Source organism: Momordica charantia, assembly GCF_013281855.1.
Source record: "Momordica charantia cultivar OHB3-1 chromosome 8 unlocalized genomic scaffold, Mcharantia_2.0 BLBB01000008.1, whole genome shotgun sequence".
NCBI classification, from domain to species: Eukaryota; Viridiplantae; Streptophyta; class Magnoliopsida; order Cucurbitales; family Cucurbitaceae; genus Momordica; species Momordica charantia.
The window spans coordinates 31,652,184-31,676,251 of record NW_028275166.1 but is presented as its reverse complement, the minus strand read 5'-3'; the positions used below and the strand labels follow the sequence as shown (position 1 = coordinate 31,676,251).

Sequence of the window (24,068 nt, the reverse complement as noted above, 5' to 3'; positions counted from 1 at the left end):
GCTTTGAGAAAATTCTGATTGACAATTTAGATAAGTTGGCACGTTAATTGTCAGATATTTTTAAAGGGTTTACGAAAAATCAAACACAGTATTTAAACTTTTGAAAGGATAAAGATATTTCTTAAACGAATGACAAAGTTCAAGAATATTCTTTCTATAATTCAAGTAACAAAAGGCTTCATTTGAGAAACTACTTGTATAATTAGTTAAAGTTACCTTTCACCTTTTGTTCTTTAGATATTTGTCACATAGGACTCATCCGGACAATACTCGATAACACGAGTACTTCGTAACGTGGCAGCTTTTTCCATTATGAAGTTCTCCAAATGGATGGAGAACGCCGCCCCAAGCCGTGAGCCAACGAGGCTTCCTGAGGTAGGAACCTCTGCATCTTTGACAAGTTTAATTGCAAAGAAAAACATTTTCCTTTCCACTTGATAATAATACAACAACTTGAATTTGCAGAGTTGAAAAAAAGCTAAAAAGAGGACAGCTGACTCTTTACAAAGACTCTTTTGCTGCACATTGGCCCCAAGGGAAAGAAAAATAGTGCAGGAAAACACAGAAGAAAACTATCTACAAAAACTTAAGCAGATTAAGGACCTGCAAATTTAGCAGTAACTTTTCTCCTTGGGTGTGCAGTGACTTTGACACTAAGACCACAGAAAGTTGTCTAAAATTTGATAGAACCGGAACATGGCGAGTGACTTTGACACTAAGACCACAGAAAGTTGTCTAAAATTTGATAGAACCGGAACATGGCGAGTGACTTTGACACTAAGACCACAGAAAGTTGTCTAAAGTTTGATAGAACTGGAACACGGCGAGACGATATCTGAAGCTGAATGGCTTTGCCATTCTAGTTTGAAGATCCAACTGATATCGCTTAAGCGTTGAAACTTAATCCGCCCCATTTAAGATATTGGCACCGTGATCCAGATAAGAAGGAAATATGCCACGCCCCCCAGCCTCCGTGGTGTAACTCGAAGAAGGACGATCATTTCCATGCTCAAGTGTTGCTTGAGGAGGGAAGTAAAACGGAGTTTGTGGCAGAAAATGAAAGTCTTCGACATGGTAACCGGGTTGCAGTGTCGGATGAAATACTCGGTCCAAATCGTTCTGGATTTGGAAAATTGAGGGAGTTCCATCTCCTTCGCTGTTGTCATTGTTTGTTGTAGGAGCGTGAATTAGCAGGTCATCTGCTCAGAAAATAGAATTAGTTTGTTTCAGAGAATTAGAAATGGCGGAAGAAGACATTGAAGATAGATACTTGAACTCAAACTATCATTTACATTCCGAGATTCGAATCGCATTTTCATCATATACAATCATGTGCCACACGCAAGAAAAGAAAGGAAGACAACTTGTGGAATCTTAACATGACGAGTTTTTCATGCTAAGACCCGAGAGATCAAAGCGATCAAACTGATGGTTCAAACACAGACTAAAACAGTTATAAAGAAGTATATAAATCTCTTAGACTAAAGGCGTTATGCCCCTTTTGCTATAATTTATTTCCTGAAAATCAACTGCCTCAGAAAAGTGAATTTGAAGGCATCTACGCAGGAAAAAAAGAGCTAATTTAGCATTGAAGGCAGTGAATTTTTTGAAGAAACGTGTAATCTGGTATACTACAGTATTTATTAAGGGTACAAGAATCGTCAAATCGGCCCCTGAAAGAACAAAAACCAATTTTCTATATATGTGAGTTTCTGGGTCAGTTTACGTGCACCTCGACTAAACTTATGGGACAACCAATTTATCCTACTACATTTAGGAAACTAATATTAAATGTTAGATAGGTAGATATCATAATTTGAATTAGGTAGGTAGACATCATGATTTGAATTCATTCCCTCTAAATCCATCAAACCCATAATGGTTAAAACAAAATACAAAACGATTATAATACCTTGTGGATGTACGATGCAAGGTTCCAATGGTTGCAATCCTAGATTTGGAGGAATAAAAGGACCAGCTTGCTGATAGGTCAAAGCCAGTCTGTTAGCTGGTTGCTCATCAAATCTGTTCAGGTATGCTGGCTGATTCAGATCTTCAACTAATGCCTGCCAATGAAAATGATTGCTACTAAGTTTCAGACCAGAAATTTATATAAGAGTGAAGAATTATTTTAAGATGATAAAGATCATGATTCCTTTTTCTTTTCCTCTTTTGTTTTCTTTTTTCCTTCGATACAAAAATTATAGTCACTGAACACAGAAACACGGCAGACTTTAAAGATGGAGTTGAATAGAAGAGAATACCCCATCACACCCATTTGGGTATTTAGAAACCGTGCAATCATCCATAATGCAGGTTTTAGCATGGTTCAAAACTTTTCGCCACATCTTATCCGACAGGCCAAGTATCTGCAGTGTCATATACACAAAACCAAGGGTGAGTTACAAGATTATTCTTCCTAGAGTCAGTCAAATAGATAAACGGGAAAACATAAACGATGCAGTTAACACAACAAGAGATTATCTTACATGGCGTAACTTGGGTTGATTCATTTCATTCAACATGAGAAAATCCCCGACAGTTAATATGTTGTTTGAAGCCAGCTGCTCATGGTATTTACCATCTTTTCGTATTTTCTCCAAACGCCATACTTCATCATGCGAGCTTGGAGGATAGTGCTTCGTATACCCTGAAAACTAACCAGTCAGTTGCAAGCTTTAAGCTGTAAAACAAGTATATGAGAATCTGGCGTCCAGAAAATGAAAATCAACAAGTCACAAGAATGCAAAGTTCACGATTTTCCTACTTGAGGCAAATAGATAAACCACTAATTGGACCACAAAGCCATTTAGTTATCCAAAGTTCTAAGTGCCAAGAAATTGCGACTTACCCTCTCCACGGCTGTCTCTTACAGAAAAAGGGCGGCTTCTGGCCGGCTTAACTCTCTGTTTTCCAGAACTTTTTGGTGAAATTTTGGCTCCCAGTATGAACATCTTATTCGCCATCCAGCTGGAATTATCTGTGATGCTTAGATCACTGATTAATCCAACCCCATTTTTCAAGACGATGCTCTGGGGTCCAGCTAATAGACGTCTTTTACCTTCTCTTTCACATAAAATTTTAGAATTGAACTCCTCTTCAGTCCAATCCTCTCGATCACTAGCAAATAGTCCACTGAGGACAACAAAATCAACTTTTGCTGATGATAGTGGACCTGATTCCACCAAAGTCTTGGAATTGGCGTCGTATAGTTTAATTTTCAATGGTTTGCCATCCTCATCTTTCAGCGGATTATTTGTGAATATTCGCTTTGGCAGTTTGCTGTCAAACAGCAGCTGCAGATTACATCCATCTGATGTTGTTTCAGCTACAAGAACTGAGCTGCTGGAGAACCAAACGGAAGCTAAAATTAGATGGAGCACAAGGAAAGAGGATCAGTTATCACACGTTAGAAAATACATGTAAGCCAACGAATTTTACTAATGAATTAATAAACCATACGACTGGACTCAAAAATCAAACCAGTTATCCTAAAATTGACCGCAGAAAAAGCTTACAGGAGAAAAGGATTAACTAGCCGAGAGGAAATTCAAAAACGTTCTACAGAAAAGGAAAAAAAAAATGTAAAAATAGAGCAATGACAGGGTAAAGTACGTACCTTGAAGATGATGGGAAGTTTTTGGAAATGGCACATTCTGCCTCCTCTCTTACCTAATCCACAAACATAAAGTAAAGAAAACAAATAATGTCAGATGTTTGATTGAAATCAAAGGTCTGCTCACTATCTATAATCACAGCTTGTCCAAACATTTGAACTATGCAGTGTGTTAGCCACATCTCTATATATTTACTTTTACTATTTAAATACAATTTTAAAACTTAAACTAACAAGTGGTGGGAGACAAAGAGGCCCACAACTAGGTGTAAATTCCTACATGATCTCAAGTATTTATGGAAGTTTTTCTTTTGGAACTCTTTAAAAACTCCATCGGACTCTCCCTGAAAGGAGAAAAAAAACGTAGAAACTAGATTAAGTACACAAGGGACTCTAGTCAAACACAGAGCTTCTGTTTTCCATCAAGCCACCAGATTTTGAGCATTAGATAGAAACGTGTATGAGATCTACGTCTACCACTCTAATTTCCTCTCAGGCTCTCAGCTAAAATTGACTACAATTTTTTCTTTTTTTTTTTTAATAAGAAACAACACTTCCATTGAGAATAATGAAAAAGATCTAAGACCATACAAAACATCCAGATAACTATCATTTGGTTCAGTTGTAACCAACGATAAGAAATTTGTCTTACCACTTTCCGAATCAAAGGTTCCAGAATAGAAAACAAGCTATCCTCTCCAACAGCCCTGCAAAAACACAAATGAAGACCAAATGTGAGAAAACAAATTTTCAATGTACAAAGCACCAATGTTCTTGAACTAACTATATACTCACGTCCGGAATATATTGATTCGTTTTGGCTCTTGACTCGGAGTTCCAAAACCATCACCATGTTGGACGTGAAAGGGCCTCTTCTGTACCATCAAATACCAAGAAATTAACCCAAAACAACCAAAATCTCTAACGAATTACTCAAACAAGAAATATTTATAAAGAAACGGAAATTGACAATGGCACTCAGAAGGGAGGAGGAAGCTTCCATTAAACTACAGAAGAAACGCGTAAATAGTTGAAGTCAATTTTATATTGTAAACTAAAATTTAAAATCATCAAAAACCATTTTCTAAAGGGAGCTTGACATTGCCAAGATTTTGTCATGGAAAGTTGGTAGAAATTCTCTGGGCTTTAGATAACTAAATAAACTGCCCTGTCCTTTGTCTAATAGCGGAGACAAAACAATAAAATATCGACCAATACCAAATGTTTACGTGTTCCTAGGTGACCGTGACTGGGGAGTGGGTCTGGAAGAGAAGTTGAAGAGAAATCAAGGAGCATGGCTAAATGATCAAGAAGAAGCAGAGAAGTTACAGAAGAAATTTTCCATGAAACTCCATTTAAGCTCTTAACTTCAAGAGGCTGAAATTGCCGTGGAAGTTCTGGGAAAATTCACAGTAAATCGAAGTAGCTGCACTTAGAACATTAATGGAGCAACCATTTTCCTTGAGAACGACCAACCCACGTGAAATGGGCCAACGGTGGCGACAGTGAAAACAAAAGGAATTTTGAAAGTGAGACAAAAAGTTAGATGTTCTGCGAGTTGGAAGGAGCTTCAAACGTGGAGAGGACAGACAAAACTGATCTCATTGGCCCCACTGCGAAAAGGGGGAAAATAAAAACATAACGAAAACTAAAAAATTAGGGTTTATTTCAGGAAATGGAGAGGAAATGATTGATTGAAGAGTTGTTACATGAACTTTCCGCAGTGTGTGGACTGACCGCCGGGTCGGTATCGGTAGTCAATGCGGCGATTGTACTGGGGTCTTTTGAAATTTTCGAACTCTGTAACTTCCTCGCGAAATCTGACCCCATTGTTTTCCATGTTCACAGTTTCCTGGAAGATGCAGAGATCTCTCTCGGGTCTCTGTCTCCATTATCGGCTCTGTCCCCCTCTCGCGGCGGCTCTCTCTCCCAGTCCCGGCTTTTGATTCAGTTCTATATCCCACGCGGAGCCAATGATGGAGGAAGCCGAATCAGGCCAATGTAATTAAATTTTGCTGGAAACCAAATTAATGAATAAATTACGCTGCTTGCAAATAAATATAGTAAAAAATTAATAATTGGGATTCATAAATACAGCAAAAATTACCGGCATACAAAATAGAAAGTCAGTTGTACCCGATTATTTTAAAAAGATGATAAAAACTCTTATGATATTAATATCAAGTATATCGTTTATATCTTTCGCGTGTTTAATATACTTCAATGTTAGGCAAAAGGCCAAAAAAAAATTTGTTAGGTATATTGACCTCTCGATTAGAGATGTATGTCAATTACTACTGAACTATACTCGTTTTGACTACTCAATGATATGCTTGATATGTCAATAAACAAAACCCCACGTCAACTTAAATCAAGAATTTAAACTCAAACAAGATTTATACAAAAATTTGAATATAATTATTTGGTAAGTTTAAGAATGGGACAAGACCGTATTACATGTTATGATTTCTTTAGTAACATCTTAACCTACAAACCATTTACTTGAATATAAGGTTAAATTACTGCTTTGGTTTTTTCAACTTTCATTCGTTTTGGTCGCCATATTTTCAAAATGTTCATTTTTGTCTAAACTTTGATTTATTTTAGCCATCATATTGTCAAGATGTTTGTTTTAATCCACGTACCTTTCCTAACAGTGATAATTGTAATCTTTATTTGCAAAGTGTTAATACATACTATCGACACAACATATACAGGTTACTATAAATTAATGATTACATTTTAACAAACACATTGAGTGTAGCCAACTTGAACCTACTTAAATTAAGACAGCTATCTCCAACCAATAAGATATGAGTTAAATTCTTCACATATACTTGCTATAATAAGAAAAAACCTGCATGTAATTTTATTATGTGTAGAAGCACAGGTGTCTCTCAAACTAGATCGAGCTGACTTTAGAAGGGAGAATTTGATGTTTAATAATAGAATCATATTTATTGTTCCCATTTTGAATAAAATTAAGTTATCCTTTTCAAAACAAAATAAACATAATAAATAATTGACATGTGGATCGTTCGAGAGAACACGCAAGTTTGGGCTTGAGGTATTGCCAAACCACGCAAGTCTCTAAACTTTAAATATCGTGTCAAATCAATAAATCTATAAAGGTAAAGAAAATACCTAAAAGTTAAAACATTGAAAACATAGGGACTGGAAAAAATTGAAAGTTAAAGCTCATTTTTTATAACAATTTGGGTTTTATTTTTTGTTTTATATTTTTAAAGATTATGTTTGCTTGTTGACATTTTATTTAGAATATACATTTACCTACATTTAAAATACTATTTGAAGTATTAGCCGAATTTAAAAAATAAAAATAAGTTTATGAAAAGTACTTTCAGTCTTTTAGTTATTTATTTTTAATTTAGTTTAAATTATTCAACCAAATAAAAAAAAAAACTAAAATGAGAGGGGATTCGAACTAGATGTATGCCAATTACTAAGCTTTGGCAAGATCTGACCGTTTATTTTATTTTATTTTTTTAACCAAAATCTTACAGTTTTTTAAAGTTTTAGGAGCCTGTTAAATAACCATAACAAAGAAATATATATAAAACGAAATTCGCGCGATCAAGGTCGAATAGCTTCAAAAGGCAATTTTGCGCGGGAGAAACCAAACTCCACAGAAATGGGCGGCCACGACTTGGAACTGGAGAGAGTTCGATTGCTAAGCTTGGCCGCCGAATTCGGTTTCGACGAGGAATCGGCGAAGGCATGCTTGGACCGCATAATCAATCTATACGGTACCATTTCCGAACCCTAAACTCCACTTCATTTTCATCTGTATACTTGTCTCGTGACTGGAATGAGGGTGATTGAACATCGTTTAACCTATTTTGCGTTGATTCTGTAATGTATACAGTAAGAATCTGGTTTTGGCAATGTTAATAAATCTAGCTTCCCAGTTATGGGTGGAGGAAATGAAGAACTGTAATTTTTCGTTTTCGTTCGTTTTTAATTAATTTATATTTACTGAATTCATCTGTGCAACGTAGTGGGTAAAACGTCCATGTCGTGGGAATTTGTGGATGGTTCAAACGAGAATATGGTTTTATACCGGCATAATATTCAGTGTAAATCATTAATCCTTGTTCTGTTGCCGTATCAAGAACACCATTATTATAAATGTATTATTTCGAAGTAGTTTTAAAAATTATGTTACACGATCCATATGATGCGCGTTGAAGATTATCTGACTGATTGACGCATGGGATTATCTTATTAGAGTAAGATTAACTAGCAACGAGTAAAACTAGCACCGTCAATTATCTGTTTATGATGCGCTTCTCTGTTCAGGTGACGATGGGCAGGAATTTGTGTCTGTTGAGCATTGTGGAGATGATTTTTTGGTGGCTCTTGCGGAGTCTGCTCAAGATAATGAGGAGTGGGATGATTTACAGGCAATGGAGTCCGAAGCTTGTGGTGCTTTAGATATTATCTTCGATGAAAATATCCAGAAAAAAGATGGAGTTCACAACTTCCATGACAGAAAAGGCACAATCAATATCATAGAAGATACATCCGAAACCGAGGGAAAACCAAATTTGGTTAACATTGATTCATCCAGTGAAAGTGATGATGTAGACTTCATAGCTTCAAAGAAGAGAAATCTTGATTCTGCCATTTCTTATTGTTCTGATCAGGCTATTTCTATCCTCACTTCAAGCAAATATTCTTCAAGATCAAGGGTAAGCCTTTTTGGCAACCACAGTGTTACTACAAGTGCCTTGAAATAGTACACTGAATTAGAAATTTAAATGCATAACCTAATGACAAGATGGTTCAATTTTATTTTAAATCTAGCCTATCTAGGCAAGTAATCCATGTTATCGTCGAGGGCATATTGACTTGTTTGTCCTTTACGAGAGTGAAACTTTTTAGCTTTTTTTTAAGTACTGAGTTAATAAGTTATGTTGAAGGATTGCAAAAGCAGCACTGGTCGGGGTTCAGTTTCTTCAGGTTCAGTGGAAAGACAGTCCTCTGGGACATCAAAGGATGGGCACAAGACTCTTAGTTACGAAGAGTTACAGACTTTGGATGATTTTGAATTGGCAAATGTTGTTATTTTTGGAAACAAAAGATTTCGACCTCTGCAACACGAGGCTTGTAAAGCAGCTGTGTCAAGACAGGATTGTTTCGTACTTATGCCAACTGGAGGTGGCAAAAGCTTATGTTACCAGGTCATATTCTCTTCCATTCCTACTCTTATTAAAAAAAATTATCTTCCTTTCCTACACGCTTTTAAAGACTAAGATGGAGATAGAAAGATAACCAAATGTATGATTTATATTTCAGCTTGGCATCTATTACCAGTCGTACTGATACTTCTTTTGCCTTTATTTACTTTTTCAATATTTAGGGTGTGTTTGGGAGTGATGGTAAAACGAGTGATATTAAAAAAAAGAGATTAAAGTATAATTGATTGTTCAAAATCATCATCTAAGTGATACCTTTAAAATCAATTTAAAGTGATTTTAAAGTTTCCTAAAATCAATTTTTAATTTTGCCAAACATGATCAATAGAAAGGCAAGCGAGTTTACAATGGCAAAAGTGATTTTGGCTATGTCAAAATCACTCCAAACACACCCTTAATGGGAGTGCTGCTCAAGTCTAAGTTTTGGGGATTTCTTTGTTCCTGATGGCTTTTATCTTTCTTACTTCTTGAAAATTCTTTCATCGAGGAAGGTTTTTTCACAGATTTATTTGGAACAAGAAGCAAAAAGGTTTCCGAGACATGTAACATATATACAATGTTACAAAGTATGGCTGTTATGGTCCCAAAAAATTCTTTGACTGCTTTTTGTATCCCTGGATTATCCAAGGCATCAATACCTGTCATATGGAATGTCGTAGGTTCAATGTCATCCATCCCACATGGCTTTTTAGCTTTGTAAATATTTTCTTTTAGATGTTTTGTATGTTACGAGTTTTTAAAACTGAAGCTGAAGAGGAACTTGTTTACTTTTGTATTGGTCAGTATGCATGTCTTTTAATATTTCTTTTGTAATTTTCTACACCACTCTGAATGTATGTAACTGCCTATTCTCCACAGCTTCCTGCAACAATTCAACCAGGTGTTACTGTTGTCGTTTCTCCTCTCCTTTCCCTAATTCAGGATCAAATAATCACATTGAACCTCAAGTTTGGAATACCATCAACGTTTCTAAATTCTCAACAAACCACTTCTCAAGCAGCTGCTGTCCTTCAAGAATTGAGGCAAGGTTTATTTCTTTCTCTGGTCATGATATTTGGTGATGTTTTAAGCTTGTTCTATGTTCATATTTCTACAATGTACATGATATGATACATACAAAAAGCTGTTCCTTGTCTTAGGGAGAATGATATCTATGTTTCTCTACTGGGATATTTATTTTAATGCTCTCGGAGTTCTCCGAGCTCAAATCTCTTAGAGAAAACATGACATACGTGCTTTAAGCAATTATACATTGAAATTTTCAGAACTTATTTTATACTTCTCGAGTACATTTTCAAATCGTGTTTTCTTTCTTGCTTGTAGGAAAGATAAACCTTCATGCAAGCTCTTGTATGTGACTCCTGAGAGAATAGCAAATCAGTCATTTTTGGAGATTCTAAGATTCCTGTATCTGAAGGTGACCTTTCTAAGGCTTGTAAATTTATGCGATGAAGTTTTTATTTTTAATGTGAAACTTCCATATATTATAGATAACAATAAGTTTAAAATATGATGACAGAGACAACTTGCGGGTTTTGTTGTCGATGAAGCACACTGTGTAAGGTATGGAATTTTATTTGTTTAATTCGTGAACTTTTTGATAAAGTATATAGCTTATGGGTCTTGGATGTAGATGGTACACAAATTCAAAGGGTGGGCACTCCATTCATTTTTCAAGAAGCATCAGTATTGCAAAGAATTTCCGCTCAATGACTGAACCAACAAATACATGAGCATCAATCTAATTTGTCGTTTGTTATGCCATTTCTAAGACCGTGAGTTATCTGTTTACATCAGGAAGCATGCCAATATGTTTATTAGGTTTTTGCTAATCTTACCAGTTTTGATAAGTATGATAATAATTGTTCGAGGTTGTGTGAAAGCCTTCTTGGAGATAATAGGCAGACAAATAGGAGAAAACCTCAAAATGAGAGATAATAGGCAGATAAATAGGAGAAAACCTCAAAATGAGTTTTAGTAAACAACTAAGCGTGTAAAGGACTTAGAGGGAATGAGTTCAAACCATGGTGGCCACCTACCTAGGATTTAATATCCTACGAGTTACCTTATCAACCAAATGTAGTAGGGTCAGGCGGTTGACCCGTGATTAGTCGAGGTGCGCGCAAGCTGGCTCGGACACACGGATTTCAAAAAAAAAAAGAAAAAAAAAAGTAAACAGCTAAGCGTGGTGGGATAGGTAAATCAGACTAGTCTTACATTGGAAATCATGCCATTGAGTGGGGTTTGTTTTTTCCAATGTTGCAGCCAGTGGGGACATGACTTTCGCCCAGATTATCGAAGTCTAGGATGTCTCAAGCAAAATTTCCCGGATGTCCCAGTGATGGCACTGACAGCAACAGCAACACAGTCAGTTCGTGAGGTAACTAGAGATGCCATTGGCTCGGTTTCATTCTTTTGTTTTGTTTTGTGTGTGTGTGTGTGTGTGTGTGTGTGTGTGTTTTGCTTAAAATAGTATTTCATCATCTCATTCTATATGCTGTAGGATGTATTAAAAGCTTTAAGAATCCCTCACGCTCTCATCCTTGAAAGAAGCTTTGACAGGCCTAACCTGAAGTATGAAGTAGTGTGTAAGACAAAAGAACCTCTGATGCAGCTTGGACAGCTCATAACGGATCGTTTCAAGAATTATTGTGGAATTGTGTATTGTCTTTCAAAAAGTGAATGTGTAGAGGTATCAGATTCTTTAGATAAAAAATTTAAAATCAAGACAGCATATTATCATGCTGGTTTAGCGGCTCGCCAGAGAGTTATGGTACAGAAGAAATGGCATGTAGGAGATATCCAGATTGTTTGCGCTACAATTGCCTTTGGCATGGGAATAGACAAGCCAGATGTGGTAAGTTCATTTATTGTTTGAGGCTTTGAATGTCATAATGATGTGCGTGCTATTGTTTGAGATTGTTGGTCATCGCTGAACTACACCAATTTGTGCAACACGAGAGATGATATTTAACTGGTTTCCAATTTAGAACACTGATGCGAGGAATATTGAAGAATGCATTATTCCCCAATTATGATAATGGCATCTTAAAGTTTCAACTGTAGCAGTTATTGTCGTTATAGTGTCTGCTTAAAATTTGTACTAATGTTTTACATATTAAAATCATAAAATTTAAACTTGACTTTGACGTTTCATGAATGAACTATTTACTATATTGCCCTCTTTCCTTCCTCCCTATCATGAGAGAGAAAAGAAGAAAGGATCTGTAATTTTTTCATAAAATGCCAAAATATATCATACATCTCTTTGTCAATGCACCTACTTTCACGCTGTTATAGAACTCCTGCAAAGTAGTTGGTTAGGTACCATAGTCTTGCCCTCTCTCTTGAATGTTATTAGGGTCTGTTCGAAGTTATGTTCTAATGTTAATCTTTCTGAGAAGTCAAAGCTTGCCAGCTGTGTAAAGGTAGCTTTGGAAACTTTGGTGATGTGTTTTATATGCATATGCTTGATGTTTTTGAGTAAGGCATATATGAAGCTATCTTATGTATTCTTCAGCATATTCTATTTACTTGCAAGTTTTTACAACTCATTTTTGATGACTACATTTTCGTTATTACATCATTCATCCCTCTTCCTTTCTTCTCTGTATTTGTTCAGCGATTTGTTATTCACAATACAATGTCGAAATCAATAGAAAGCTATTATCAAGAATCAGGAAGAGCTGGAAGGGATGATTGCCCTGCTTCATGTATTGTCTTATACCAGAAAAAGGATTTCAGCCGAGTTGTATGCATGTTACGTAATGGAAAAGGATTTAAGAGTGAAAATTTTAAGTTGTCAATGTCTCAAGCGAAGAAAATGCAACAATTCTGTGAACTCAAGGTCAGGAACTCGGATTGCATCAAATGCCTCGTTATTTTCAATAATTTTGTAACTTTGATTTAGTTGAAGGCTGACTTTTGTTCCTTCATTTATTGTAAAATTTCACAGGACGAATGTCGGAGACAAATGTTGCTTCAGCATTTTGGTGAGTCGTTTGATCGAAAAGCATGCAAATATGGCTCTAATCCATGTGATAACTGTCTCAAGAAGTCTTCCTGAGCATATGACATTAGCTGTTAAAGGTAACTTTAAACTGAACACCATGTCGCCTTAATCCTTGGGACAACAGTTCAGACCTTTGTCATGGTACCATTAGTGCAGGCTATAAATGCTTCCTTCTTGACTGCAAATGGGTAGAACCCAAACAACTACAAATATATTGAAATATAAAAGATATAAAAGCTACCATAACTATCCAGTAATTTGAGGTACTTGTACTCTCTCCCTCTGGAATATTCCTAGTCAAGCCTAAACCGCACTAAACATGTGCCTCCAATCTATTACAACATCGTTTTTGTCTCTTCCCTAATGTGCCCTACCTTCAAATCCAACTTCTCCTCCATTACAACCTGAATTTCCATAATTTTTTCCTCTTAGAGTTTTCATTCTGGCCTCCATCTTACCCACCATTCCTTAGAACACTGCTCCGATACCAAAAATTGACAGGCCTCAGCCTCAATTTTAGTTATCAATAGCACAAATAAGGGAGATTAGAGAGGTCCCCCTCTCTCCCAATTCTCAGGATAGAAAACACAAGAAAAATACTGATAAAAGATAATTCCCCCAAAAATACTAACTTCCCCTATATTCCCCTATCAACGTGAGCCCACACGTAATCTTATGGGCCCCACTCCCACTACGTGTATGTTCCTAACTCACATGGACACTCCTTTCTTGTACGCTTACTCTCATTCACAAACTTGCTTGTCCTCCCCTCAACTCAACCCAGGTACTTTTACTAAGTCCCATTACTTCACATATGCTCAACTATTGTGGCTTGATGGCAGAATAAATTCCAGTACTACAGTTCCTCCCTTCACTTCATAAAAGCAACATTTAAGAATAGCGTGGGCCCATTAAATAAAACAATATATTATTTAATGATGCATTAAAATGTGAAGGGGAGGAGTAGGTACTGATTAGAAAATTTCCCCGCATCACAATTTTCTCACTAAATCTTCAATTTGAGGAGGAACAATTTTATTAGTAGTTGAGGGTTAGTTAATACTTGTTTCTTGAGGTATGCATGTTGATTTGGGTTTGTGTTGCTGTAGCATTGGTTTGAACTTTGAAGTACTGTGATGACGTTGCTGGTCAATGTTAAGTTGTACGATTATCTAAAAGCCTGTAAAATTTTGAAAGAATGTCAGATTTCAGCTCTGAAAATAGGCACAGTGGGGGTCAAATAAAGAAAAACTATTTTTAGGAAATAGTTAAATAAACATGGTTTTTACTTTTTTGTGCTAAAATCAAATAGGATCATTTTATTTGTTTTAAATGTTAATTTTATGCAAATTTAATATTTGAGACTATTCTTTTAAACGTATAAAGTAAAAAGTAGAAACAGAGGGATTTGAATCGTGTAAGCTTGAGTGTTCGATAACATTCTTTTATTTTGATTTCTTGCTTTTCGTCTGCATGTAGACATTTTTTTATTCTCTCTCAAGAACATCCTCTCATTTCAAATCAAAACATGAAATGAAATGAAATGAAATGCAAGGAAAAAAAGAGAGAAAAAAACACTACAAATTTATCAATTGAATCATTGACTATAAATGTTATGTAGAGATGCTAGAATTGAAGTGGGACCAAACTTCACGTTCAGTGTGGCGAGAAGCTAAGTCCAATCATTGTCCTGCTGACTCTATTTGTTTGTCACGAATCTATGCTTTCCAAGTCAAATTTGTATTGGATCATTATTATTAGAAAGAAAATTCAACATCTTTGAGTCCCGAATAATACTTGGGTACTTGCTCTACATCCATCTTTTACTATTAAATTTTTGAAAAAGAAAGAGCTGTGGCGATCAGCAGGATCAATAGGAAGATGAATGAGACTGACAAGAATTGTTTCAAAAATAAATGCTGTTAAATAATATTCAATCAAAATAAATCTATTGATTGTTTGCAATTATTATATTTAACCAATCATTCATTGTGAGTTTGCTTATGTAGTGTCTATTCTCTACTCATGTTCCTACACATGTTTCTGACGAGTTTCTTGGCTTCCGTGTTCAACTTGGAAAATTTTGTTAGGTTTGCTTTCTCAAATGGAGCTCACACATATATTTCAAGGCAGTCTCAGTTGATTCTTTAGCTCCTACAAGTCCAGGTATGGTCTCTCTTATTTGGTGGTGGGTTTTTCCAAAGTTTTGTAATTCTTTTGTTTTAGACATTTATAGCATAGCTAGTTTGAAAAGTTTTCTAACTTTTAATGTATTTTTCTATTTATCTTTCAACGTTATTTTGGGATGTGATAGTTGGTGAGGATGCTAAGATTGTGCCACTATATTTCGGTTTTTGTTTGCTTCAGATTAGGATATTTAAACTTCCTATTTTGATGGGTATCTTGACATTTTGTTTTTTTGAACTCAACAATGTGTGGGATGAAGATTCAAACTTCCGATTTCTCAGTGGATGATATATGTCTTAAATCAGTTGAGGTGTGGTTAACTATGAATTTCTTGACTTTAGCTTCATAACTTTGAATGTGAATTTGTCTTTACAGCGACTATTAAAATTTGATTAAAATGCATATTTATTTAGAAGACTTTGGTTGATGAAATTTTGAACTTGTGTAGCTTGAAATTGGGAAAGTGTGGACTTGGGATGTATAAAAATTATTAAGATGAGTATTAAAAAACTTAAATTGGTGAAACATGAGATGCGAATTTTAGAAGTTAATTTAATTTCGAAATAAACAAACTGACATGTGGACTCAAAAGTCAAAACCTTCATTCGAGATTACACGTTCTTCCTTTTCCACTTTGAAGAATGATAAAAAATAAAAAAATAAAAAAATAACAGACAATTTAAGAGCGAAAAATACCTCCTCGAATTAGGTGGAATTAAAGAGCATTTAATTTCACTATTATAAACTATTTATAACTTGAATAATTTAGAACGTATTTTTCAACTGTTCTATTTAATAGTTGTCCAAAAATACTATTCTCTTTAATAATGGAAGCAAACCACCAATATTTTAGGATTCTTTGAGTAACATTTTTGGGTTTCTGGTTTTATCTTTAATTTTCTTTCCTTCTTCTTCTTTCTTTATTTCTTGCTTTTTTTTTCTTTTTCTTTTTTGTGTTTTAGAGAAATGTTGGTAATTATTTCTTGTTTTTAGTTCCCTCATATTTAAATTAAAAATTAATTTTTTATATATGAAAATTAATTCTTTAAATTATGTATTCAAAATTTTTATCTTATATTTATTTTTTTAATATTTAATATGCATTTCATGAGTTAAGAATGATAAAATAATATCTTTGTTTACATTTGAGATAAAATTGGAAACAAGAATTAATTTTTTTTATTACCTTGTTTTAAAAATTTCTATACAATTTTGGAAACGTTTCTTAAAAATGAGAAATGATGGTCATAGATTGTTATTTATCTTTCTCAAAAAGTAGAAACACAATATGAGAACATTATCGAAATGCCTTTTTAACTTCTATTTTTTACCTAATTCAACCTGCATTTTATTACTTTAGAGACTTGGGTTTCTTCCTTTAAAGACAACTATAATACAATTATTCATTAGTCTCATAAATTTCACACCACTGTTTTCCAAAATAATGCTGTATTACTATGTTCCAAACCTACCCCATTTGACCCTTTTCAACTTAGAATCGTACATAAAGATATGTAAGTTTTGATCAATTTACTTTTATTTTTCTTTTTAGTATTTGATCAATTTACTTTGGAATTAATATTTGTAAGGTGTCAACCTCAACATAGTTCAATAGGTTAAGAAATCTATCTGCAATAAAAAAGTTGTGAGTAATATATGAAAAATTGGAAATATATTAAAAAATAAACATTTTGAAAGTCTAAGACCAAAATGAATCAAATTTGGCCAACCTGAGCCATAGTTAGCATTTATTTTCAATCAAAATAGTTGTGAGTTTGAATCTTCAATTTTAGTTAATGCACTCTTCGATCAAAAAATCGTAAGTTCGAATCTCCACATGTAGACATTGTAATTAAAAAGAAAAAATATATCACATTAAATTTTTTTTTTGGGGTCAAAGTTTCCATTTTTCCAAATAAAAAAAGAACAAAACACTAGGGAAGTAGGATATTATTTAATTGGCCATCCCAAAATTTCCATCAACCAATAAGAAAGCTTTTTCCAAATTTGAAACTTTATAATATAATATATTCAGTAGAGAGAGAAAAAGAAGAGACGAGAATTTAAATAAAATAGGCAATAGAAAATTATCCTCTATGTTTTCTTTCTTCTTTACTATTATTACAAAATCTCGTTAACAAAAAAAAAAAAAATTCAACGGTCCGGATTCGATCCGTTCCAAATATTTGAAATATTTTTTTAAATTAATCTTAATTTTGACTTAGTGGGGCCCACCTCGAAGTTGGGTTTTCTCCTTGGTGTGCAATATGGGCCAAAGCACAAAACCTCCCTGCTTCTCACATGGCAGAAGAGAGAGAAAGTAGAGAGAGAAATGGAGGGAGCAGCATTCAAGTGAGAACTTCACTGAGGGCAGAGAGCAGGGAGGAGCCTTCAATTCCTTAAATATTTCCACCACGAGACCGATTTTTCAGCTTCTCTTTCTCTCTCATTCCACCATTTTTAATGCTTTCGTCTTCTTCCAACCTGTCATTGCTTCACTGCTTCTTCTCTCAGCGCCTGACGATCTCCCTTCGTCACGGTTATCTTCTTTCTAAACCCTTCATCTTGGTCAATTTCTGCGCCTTTTTCCGATTAGATCTGTTATTGTCACAAACCAGCGATTTGGAAATTGGGATCTGTTTGCTGAGAGGTATGTATTTGGTTCCATTGGAATGGGTGAGTTTTGGGTTCTGTTTATGCCTGAAATAGTAACTGTTTGGTAGTTTTCTTCACTGACTGATGAATATTTTAATTCGAATTTGGAAATGCGGCTCCGTAGATGCTGGGGTTTGGATGAAATTTGTGTTCGAACAGTGAAGGTCTCGGTTCACCATTTTGATGGAGTGCAGTGCCTGCTATTTCTGTTCCTTTTCGGTCTTTTCTCATTTGTTTTTTATTCGGGAAATTTGGGTCTCTTTGTTGGATGCTAAATAGTTATTTGATGAGAGGATTTAGATATGCTTGGTTCTCCCTCTCTTGTTGTAAAATTAGGGTTTCGTGGAAGGCTCATTGGTACTAGAAATGTGGATTCTCATTTTTTTTCATCTTGTATTGTCCTTCCTCCTGCTACATTTTTTTTACCATCTAAATATCTACGTATCGATCCTATTGGATCAAATTCCTCTGTTGTTGGTTGTGCTGTTGGGATAATGTGTGAGATAAATTCTGAGAAATTTTTGGTTATGGGTTCTGTTTTGGTATTCCTTCTTGTAAAAATAATGGCTGCTGTCCAGGCCTTCTGTAGATGAGAAAATGGAGGTTGAGAAGAAACGCTCTAAAGGAGGCTTTCTTAACTTATTTGATTGGAATGGCAAATCTCGGAAAAGGCTTTTCTCAAGCAGCAATGAATTATCTGGTACACAATACTTTTTTGGCTTGAGCTATTTCGGGTTCTATGCTTGCTTTACCCTTATAATGAAATGAATTTAATGAATTTTGAAGAAACTTTTAACTTTTAAGCATGTAGTGTACTGATTTAATATTTTGATCCCTCCTATTTTGCCCTAAAAAGGAATGAAGCAAGGCAAAGAAAATGTTGATAACTTGTCAAAGCCACAGCTCTATCAGGTGAGAACTACTTTTAGTTCTGATCCTTGGTATTTCTGTTCCCTTTTTCTTCTTGATCTATCCTCTTCTCTGAATGATTATCTATCTGCAGATAGAGGCAATTGATGATGGAGCAAGTTCTAGTTATAAGTTAAATGGTGATTGGGATTTTGCTTTAACCAAAACTAGTGATGAAAAATGTGGGGGCCGAGTCCCGAGTGTAGTTGCCAGACTTATGGGGTTAGATTCATTGCCTTCTAACGTACCTGAGCCATGTTCTACCCCATATTTAGAATCCCGCTCTGTCAGGGCATCTCATCAAGATAACAGCAATGGTGTATGGAATGGTCATTCTGTGGATTATATTGATATGCCCAACAAGTTGGAGAGGTTTTCAGGGAATCTCTTAGATTTTAGGGCACAGAAAATACCGAAGACTCCAATCGAGAGATTTCAAACTGAAGTATTGCCTCCAAGGTCTGCTAAATCTATTCCTATAACTCATCATAAGTTATTGTCTCCTATCAAGAGCCCTGGGTTTACTCCAACAATGAACACAGGTTATTTAATGGAGGCAGCCACCAAGATAATTGAGTCTAGTCCCCGAAAGCCTGTGAAGAGTAAAATGACATCTATTACCAATTCCTCAGTTCCCTTGAGAATCCGGGATTTGAAAGAAAAAGTGGAAACTGCACGTAAGTTATCAGGAGCTGAAAAACCATCAGAAAATTATATTGGCAAGTATAGAAAAGGAAAGCCTAGTGACAGGAACTATGGTGGATCAGAACATCTTCTAGCGTCAAAGATGGAGTCTGCTGGAGCTGATAGAAGTAATTCCAACACTTCAAAAGATAAAGGAAGACCAGTTTCTCTTGCAGTTCAAGCAAGGGTCAATCTTCATAGTAAAGGGGATTCAACTTCTTGTAGCGACTCGGCTTCAATGGATCGGAAAGAGCATAATGAAGTAAAATCAAGCCAAATTTTCAAGAGCCAGCCCAGCATGCAAAAGGCTGCGCAGAAGAGAACCATGAAGAGGAATAACAATGTACTCGCGCAAAACAATCAGAAACAGAATTCTCTACCCAACAAAGAAAAATTGCCTTCAAAACATCCAGTCTTGAATCAGCCTGTCAAAAGGTCTCAGTCTGCTAATTGTAACATAGGTTCTAGCAAAACGGTAAACAAGGTTGTACTCAACTCTGAAGTAGAATCCAAAATCACACGCACTAGAGAAACTGATGCTAAAAAAGAATTTGCATCTTCGAAGAGAAATTCTGCCTCACGGAAAAAAAGATCTGTTAGTCAGGATGTTAGTAGTGATGGAAGTTCTGTATCTAATGCTTTGAACCACGATGGTGAGAGATCTGTCAAATATAATATTGCAGTTGATGGTTCCATGAACTGTGATGAAAACAGGAAGCTGGGAATGGACGTTGTTTCTTTTACATTCACATCCCCACTGAAGAAATCTATCTCAGAACCTCACTCGGACGAGGTTGTAAAAATTAACCACAGCTTGGTCTTTGATTCTTGTAGTGAGAATGATTATTTAAAGAACCTATCATCATTTTCGCCCAATTTAAACGTCATTAACGGTGATGCTTTAAGTGTTTTGTTGGAACAAAAACTTCAGGAATTGACATGTAGGGTTGAGTCCTCCCAATCTTGTATGGAGAGAGATGGCATTCTTTCTTGTTCTGGATCCAATTTTCAAAATGCTTTTGCCACACTGGAATGTGCCAAAAAAGAAAATGACATGAGCTGCAGATACTCAGATAGTCCTCATGATTGTGACCACTTGTCGACTGATAGCAACGATCTGGTTTTCAATAAATGGCATCAGGTATTTCTCCTTGCTGCTACTGCATCTCTCACCTGATGGTATTTTCATTACGTTCCTAATACAGAAAATGGAGTCTCTTAATAATTCGAATCGGGAATAATTTGCTGTTTCTCAATACTCTTTCTATATGCTTAAACTTGTTCCAATTTCAGGGAGTGAAAGAAATGAAAGAACTTGACGATAGCAACAACACTGAAACAGTTACCGTGAGCGGATCTTCAATTGAGGACGGGTTTTCCCCAGACGATGGAAATAGCATCCATGGTTAATCTCTCTCTCTCTCTCTCTTTCTCCCTTTGGGGATTTTTTGAGTTATGTGAAGAATGCATCCTCTGAAAAATCAGTTTGTCACTAGTAAGTTTCGATCCAAAATTTATCAGGAAAATTGCATAGAATCATGCAATTTCAAGGGACTTTAGGAATTTAGATTCTGGATGTTCATTTTCTGTTTAAAAAGGGAACTTAGATTCTAGATTTTATGTCACATCTGGGGAAGATATCAGAATCTTGCATCATGTTGGGAAAGGAAAATAAAACAGAAATAGATTAGATGATACGACAGCAATAGAAGACTGTCTTAGTTGTCTACTTTGAAACGTCATCTGTTTCAGGCCTCCAACGGGCAGCCCGGTTGGCAAGTGCTTGATGTCTCTTGGTCATACTGGCTTATGTCTCCCGAGTCCGGACTTTAGAGCAGGTGCAAGTGCCCCTGGGTATAAAGGAGGGAAGCTCCAATTCCCAATTATAAAAAGAAAAAAAGAAAAAGAAAGGTCATCTGTTTCATCCATTCCAAATCATATGAAATTGTTACTGTAAGACGATATGTAAATTCCAAGCATCGCATTTAGTAAATTTTGTTGGGTATTTACCTTTTTTCTTCTTCTTTTCAGGCTGTGTGTCTTCTTCAGTTCCACGTGGTGATGCAATCAAGTTAGACCTTACAAATCTCTACCCAAGAATGCTTGGCGAGACGCAGGTAGTCAACTCTGCATCAACCATCGATGACCGAGACAAGTTCAGAAATCAGTCACCTATAATGTCGAGTCCAATAAACATTCACAGATCAGATGACTGGGAACTCCAATATGTGAGGGATATCCTAAGCAAAGCTGAGCTAGCATTTGAAAACTTCACATTGGGTGCTGCCCCAATGGTCATATCTCCCAGTCTCTACAATAACCTGGAGATTGAGGAAAATAACAAAGACAGTGCATCACCGGAATGTTTCAAGCTTGAACAGAAGGTTCTGTTCGACTGCGTGAATGAGTGTTTGGAACTAAAGTTCAAACAAATAGTAGTTGGAAGTTCGAAAACTCGGGTTCCATGGGCCAAATTGTTTGAAAATGGTAATTTGGCAGAGGAGTTATGGAGGGAGATTGAGGGATGGAAATGCATGGACGAATGGATGGTAGATGAACTTGTGGACAAGGATATGAGCACCCAACATGGGAAATGGCTCAACTTTGACCAAGAAGCCTATGAACAGGGGCTTCAGATTGAGAAGAGGATATTAACTTCTTTAGTAAATGAATTGGTCAGTGATTTTCTTATTACTGCGTGAGATCTCTGCTTAATCTTTTTTCTTTTCTGGTTGCAAAATGCAAACATGACTTACTGATGATGTAAAGTGGTCAGATGGTGAGTTTCTTTTAGATTCTTTTTTTTTTCTTTTGTTTTCTTGGAAAAGAAAACTTGTCATACTGATTGTCCTTCATGTAGTGTAGAGCTGGTGGTGGTACTAATGGGATTGGCAGACAAATATTGCAGAGGAAGCTGTGATTTCTGGATTCAAGTACTTTCCATCATCACTAACAGTTTTTTTTTTTTTTTAGGGTTAGCAAAAAATGGCAATGCTGACTAGAGGAAAATTTTAGGGTTAGCAGTCCCTTGACTCGAGGGGTTAGATGGGAAAAAAAAATTTCTCGAATTTTATTTGGGCGTTCGGTGTTTTTACCGGGGAACCATACTAGAAAAAGAATAGAAAGGACCATCAGAAGAAAGGGAATGAGTAAAAGGCAACAATGAATCTATATGTTACTCGTGAGTTGCCAAGTGTCAATCTCTTAATAGAACTGGTGTAAAAGAATCGGTGCTTCACTTGTTGATTGTCTGTGAGTCGAACTTGCTAGATGATGACTTTAACCTAATCACGACCTATATGTTTTTGCTTCTTTTAAACTTTTAAATTAAATATTCTTTAGGTATTGAAATTTACTTTAGAGACTAAATCAAAGCCCCAATTTTAAGTTTTTACTAATCATTTAACAAGAATAGTAATCTGCTTTATGACTCAAAATAATTACATATAAGAAATTACAGGTAGACATTTATTAATGAGGCAAATGAATATAAAAATAATTTTAAGTTAGTTTTTTTTTGTTAAATAATAAAAAAATGATAATGAACCAAATAAAATAAGTCCCACTATTTGAAAACCTATATTTATTAAATACGTAATTAACTTATTTATTGAAGTGTTGAATATTTTATAGAAGTAATTGTCTACATTTAAAAAATAAAATTTCGATTTTTTTTCTTTTTGAAAAGTGATTTCTTCTACATTATATATGAAAGCACGTGTAATTTTTAATATTTAATTTTATCAACCAATTAAATAAATTAAAAAAACAAAGGGGGAACTTCTCTGGTGAAGATTTTGGTTATTTTTTAGAAGAGATTATTTTCAACCTCTCTGGATTTCTTGAAAATTTTCATATTATCATATTTGAATATCTTCTCTTGTCACATGTTGAAAAATTTGAAGTGAAAATCAACCATTTAGGATATGATGTTGACTTTCAAATCTTTCATTATATCTTAATAATTAATTTCAATTAATTTTTATTCAATATCTACCTTGATTTATGAATTTAAGAAAATTTTCAAAAATTTCAATTCACATCCTTTACATGTGATCCTATGTCATCTCTTCAAATTAGATAATATTTTATATGCTACTTGTGTTTTTTTTCTTTTAGTTATTTTATTACCCTCCAGATTGGATTCAAATCTATATTATAATAATAATTTTGAGGTTATTAATTAATTATATATTTTTTGACTAAAAATAGGAGGTTTCAATCCTCATTCTCACATGATGGAATATAATTTGTTTATAAATTTAAATATGATAAAAGTAAAAGATTTAATTTAAATCGGTTTAATTTAATAGATTAAAAAAATAAAAGAAAAAGATCATTATGTTTCTTTTTCTTTTTTCATGATTTTTTGTTTTTAACGTTTTATAGTTAAGTTATTGAAAACTAAATTCTTGTGTTTTGTCTGTTTAAATATTAGCCGAACTTTCTAACAGAAGAAGAAAAAAACATTATTTTACCACGGAGCTTTTAGCTTTCAAAACCAAACATAAATTAAAAAAAAAAAAAATGTCTACAGTTATCTTATTCCTTTCATTTGAGGTCGGAGGTTGAGTGTTAAACTTTTACAAACAATAACTAAATCTAAATTGATCACTTTTTTAAAATACAATCACTAAAACAGAAGTCTTAAAATTATAAGGACTAAATTGAAAAAAAATTGAAAATAAAACATTTTAAAAATTAACCAAAATAAATAAAAAATAGATATGAATGTACACAAATTAAAAAAATATATTATTTTTAGTACAACGTGTAAAAAATAAGA

General features: G+C 34.8%; 3 protein-coding genes across 9 annotated transcripts; 2 read left to right on the top strand and 1 right to left on the bottom strand.

Moving 5' to 3' along the window:
- Positions 1-401: 401 nt before the first annotated feature.
- Positions 402-5,598, bottom strand: LOC111023256 (protein SAR DEFICIENT 1). 5 transcript variants are annotated; one of them, XM_088127690.1, is made up of 10 exons: positions 5,326-5,598; positions 4,835-5,229; positions 4,412-4,491; positions 4,269-4,323; positions 3,620-3,672; positions 2,852-3,342; positions 2,490-2,650; positions 2,265-2,369; positions 1,913-2,066; positions 402-1,199 (listed from the first exon to the last, which is right to left on the bottom strand). In XM_088127690.1, the coding sequence occupies exons 2-10, from the start codon at positions 4,910-4,912 to the stop codon at positions 901-903; spliced, it is 1,476 nt and encodes a 491-aa protein (XP_087983816.1). In that variant the 5' UTR covers positions 4,913-5,229; positions 5,326-5,598; the 3' UTR covers positions 402-900. The 5 variants fall into 5 exon arrangements, with proteins under 5 accessions (XP_087983816.1, XP_022156339.1, XP_087983819.1 ...); XM_022300647.2 differs by lacking the exon at positions 5,326-5,598 and having other exon boundaries at positions 2,852-3,345; XM_088127693.1 differs by lacking the exons at positions 4,835-5,229; positions 5,326-5,598 and adding an exon at positions 4,695-4,712 and having other exon boundaries at positions 2,852-3,345.
- Positions 5,599-7,200: 1,602 nt separating this feature from the next.
- RECQI1 (RECQ helicase l1) lies at positions 7,201-15,309 on the top strand. 2 transcript variants are annotated; one of them, XM_088126911.1, is made up of 11 exons: positions 7,201-7,383; positions 7,937-8,328; positions 8,560-8,820; positions 9,694-9,862; positions 10,164-10,252; positions 10,355-10,398; positions 11,101-11,215; positions 11,339-11,692; positions 12,458-12,682; positions 12,791-12,924; positions 14,938-15,309. In XM_088126911.1, the coding sequence occupies exons 1-10, from the start codon at positions 7,269-7,271 to the stop codon at positions 12,899-12,901; spliced, it is 1,875 nt and encodes a 624-aa protein (XP_087983037.1). In that variant the 5' UTR covers positions 7,201-7,268; the 3' UTR covers positions 12,902-12,924; positions 14,938-15,309. The 2 variants fall into 2 exon arrangements, with proteins under 2 accessions (XP_087983037.1, XP_087983038.1); XM_088126912.1 differs by lacking the exon at positions 14,938-15,309 and adding an exon at positions 14,469-14,641.
- A 2,004-nt stretch (positions 15,310-17,313) lies between these two features.
- Positions 17,314-22,215, top strand: LOC111023300 (uncharacterized). Of its 2 annotated transcripts, none has more exons than XM_088127675.1 (6): positions 17,314-17,684; positions 18,279-18,389; positions 18,546-18,601; positions 18,693-20,423; positions 20,576-20,687; positions 21,314-22,215. In XM_088127675.1, the coding sequence occupies exons 1-6, from the start codon at positions 17,498-17,500 to the stop codon at positions 21,982-21,984; spliced, it is 2,868 nt and encodes a 955-aa protein (XP_087983801.1). In that variant the 5' UTR covers positions 17,314-17,497; the 3' UTR covers positions 21,985-22,215. The 2 variants fall into 2 exon arrangements, with proteins under 2 accessions (XP_087983801.1, XP_022156395.1); XM_022300703.2 differs by having other exon boundaries at positions 17,544-17,684; positions 18,268-18,389.
- The last annotated feature ends 1,853 nt before the right edge of the window (positions 22,216-24,068 follow it).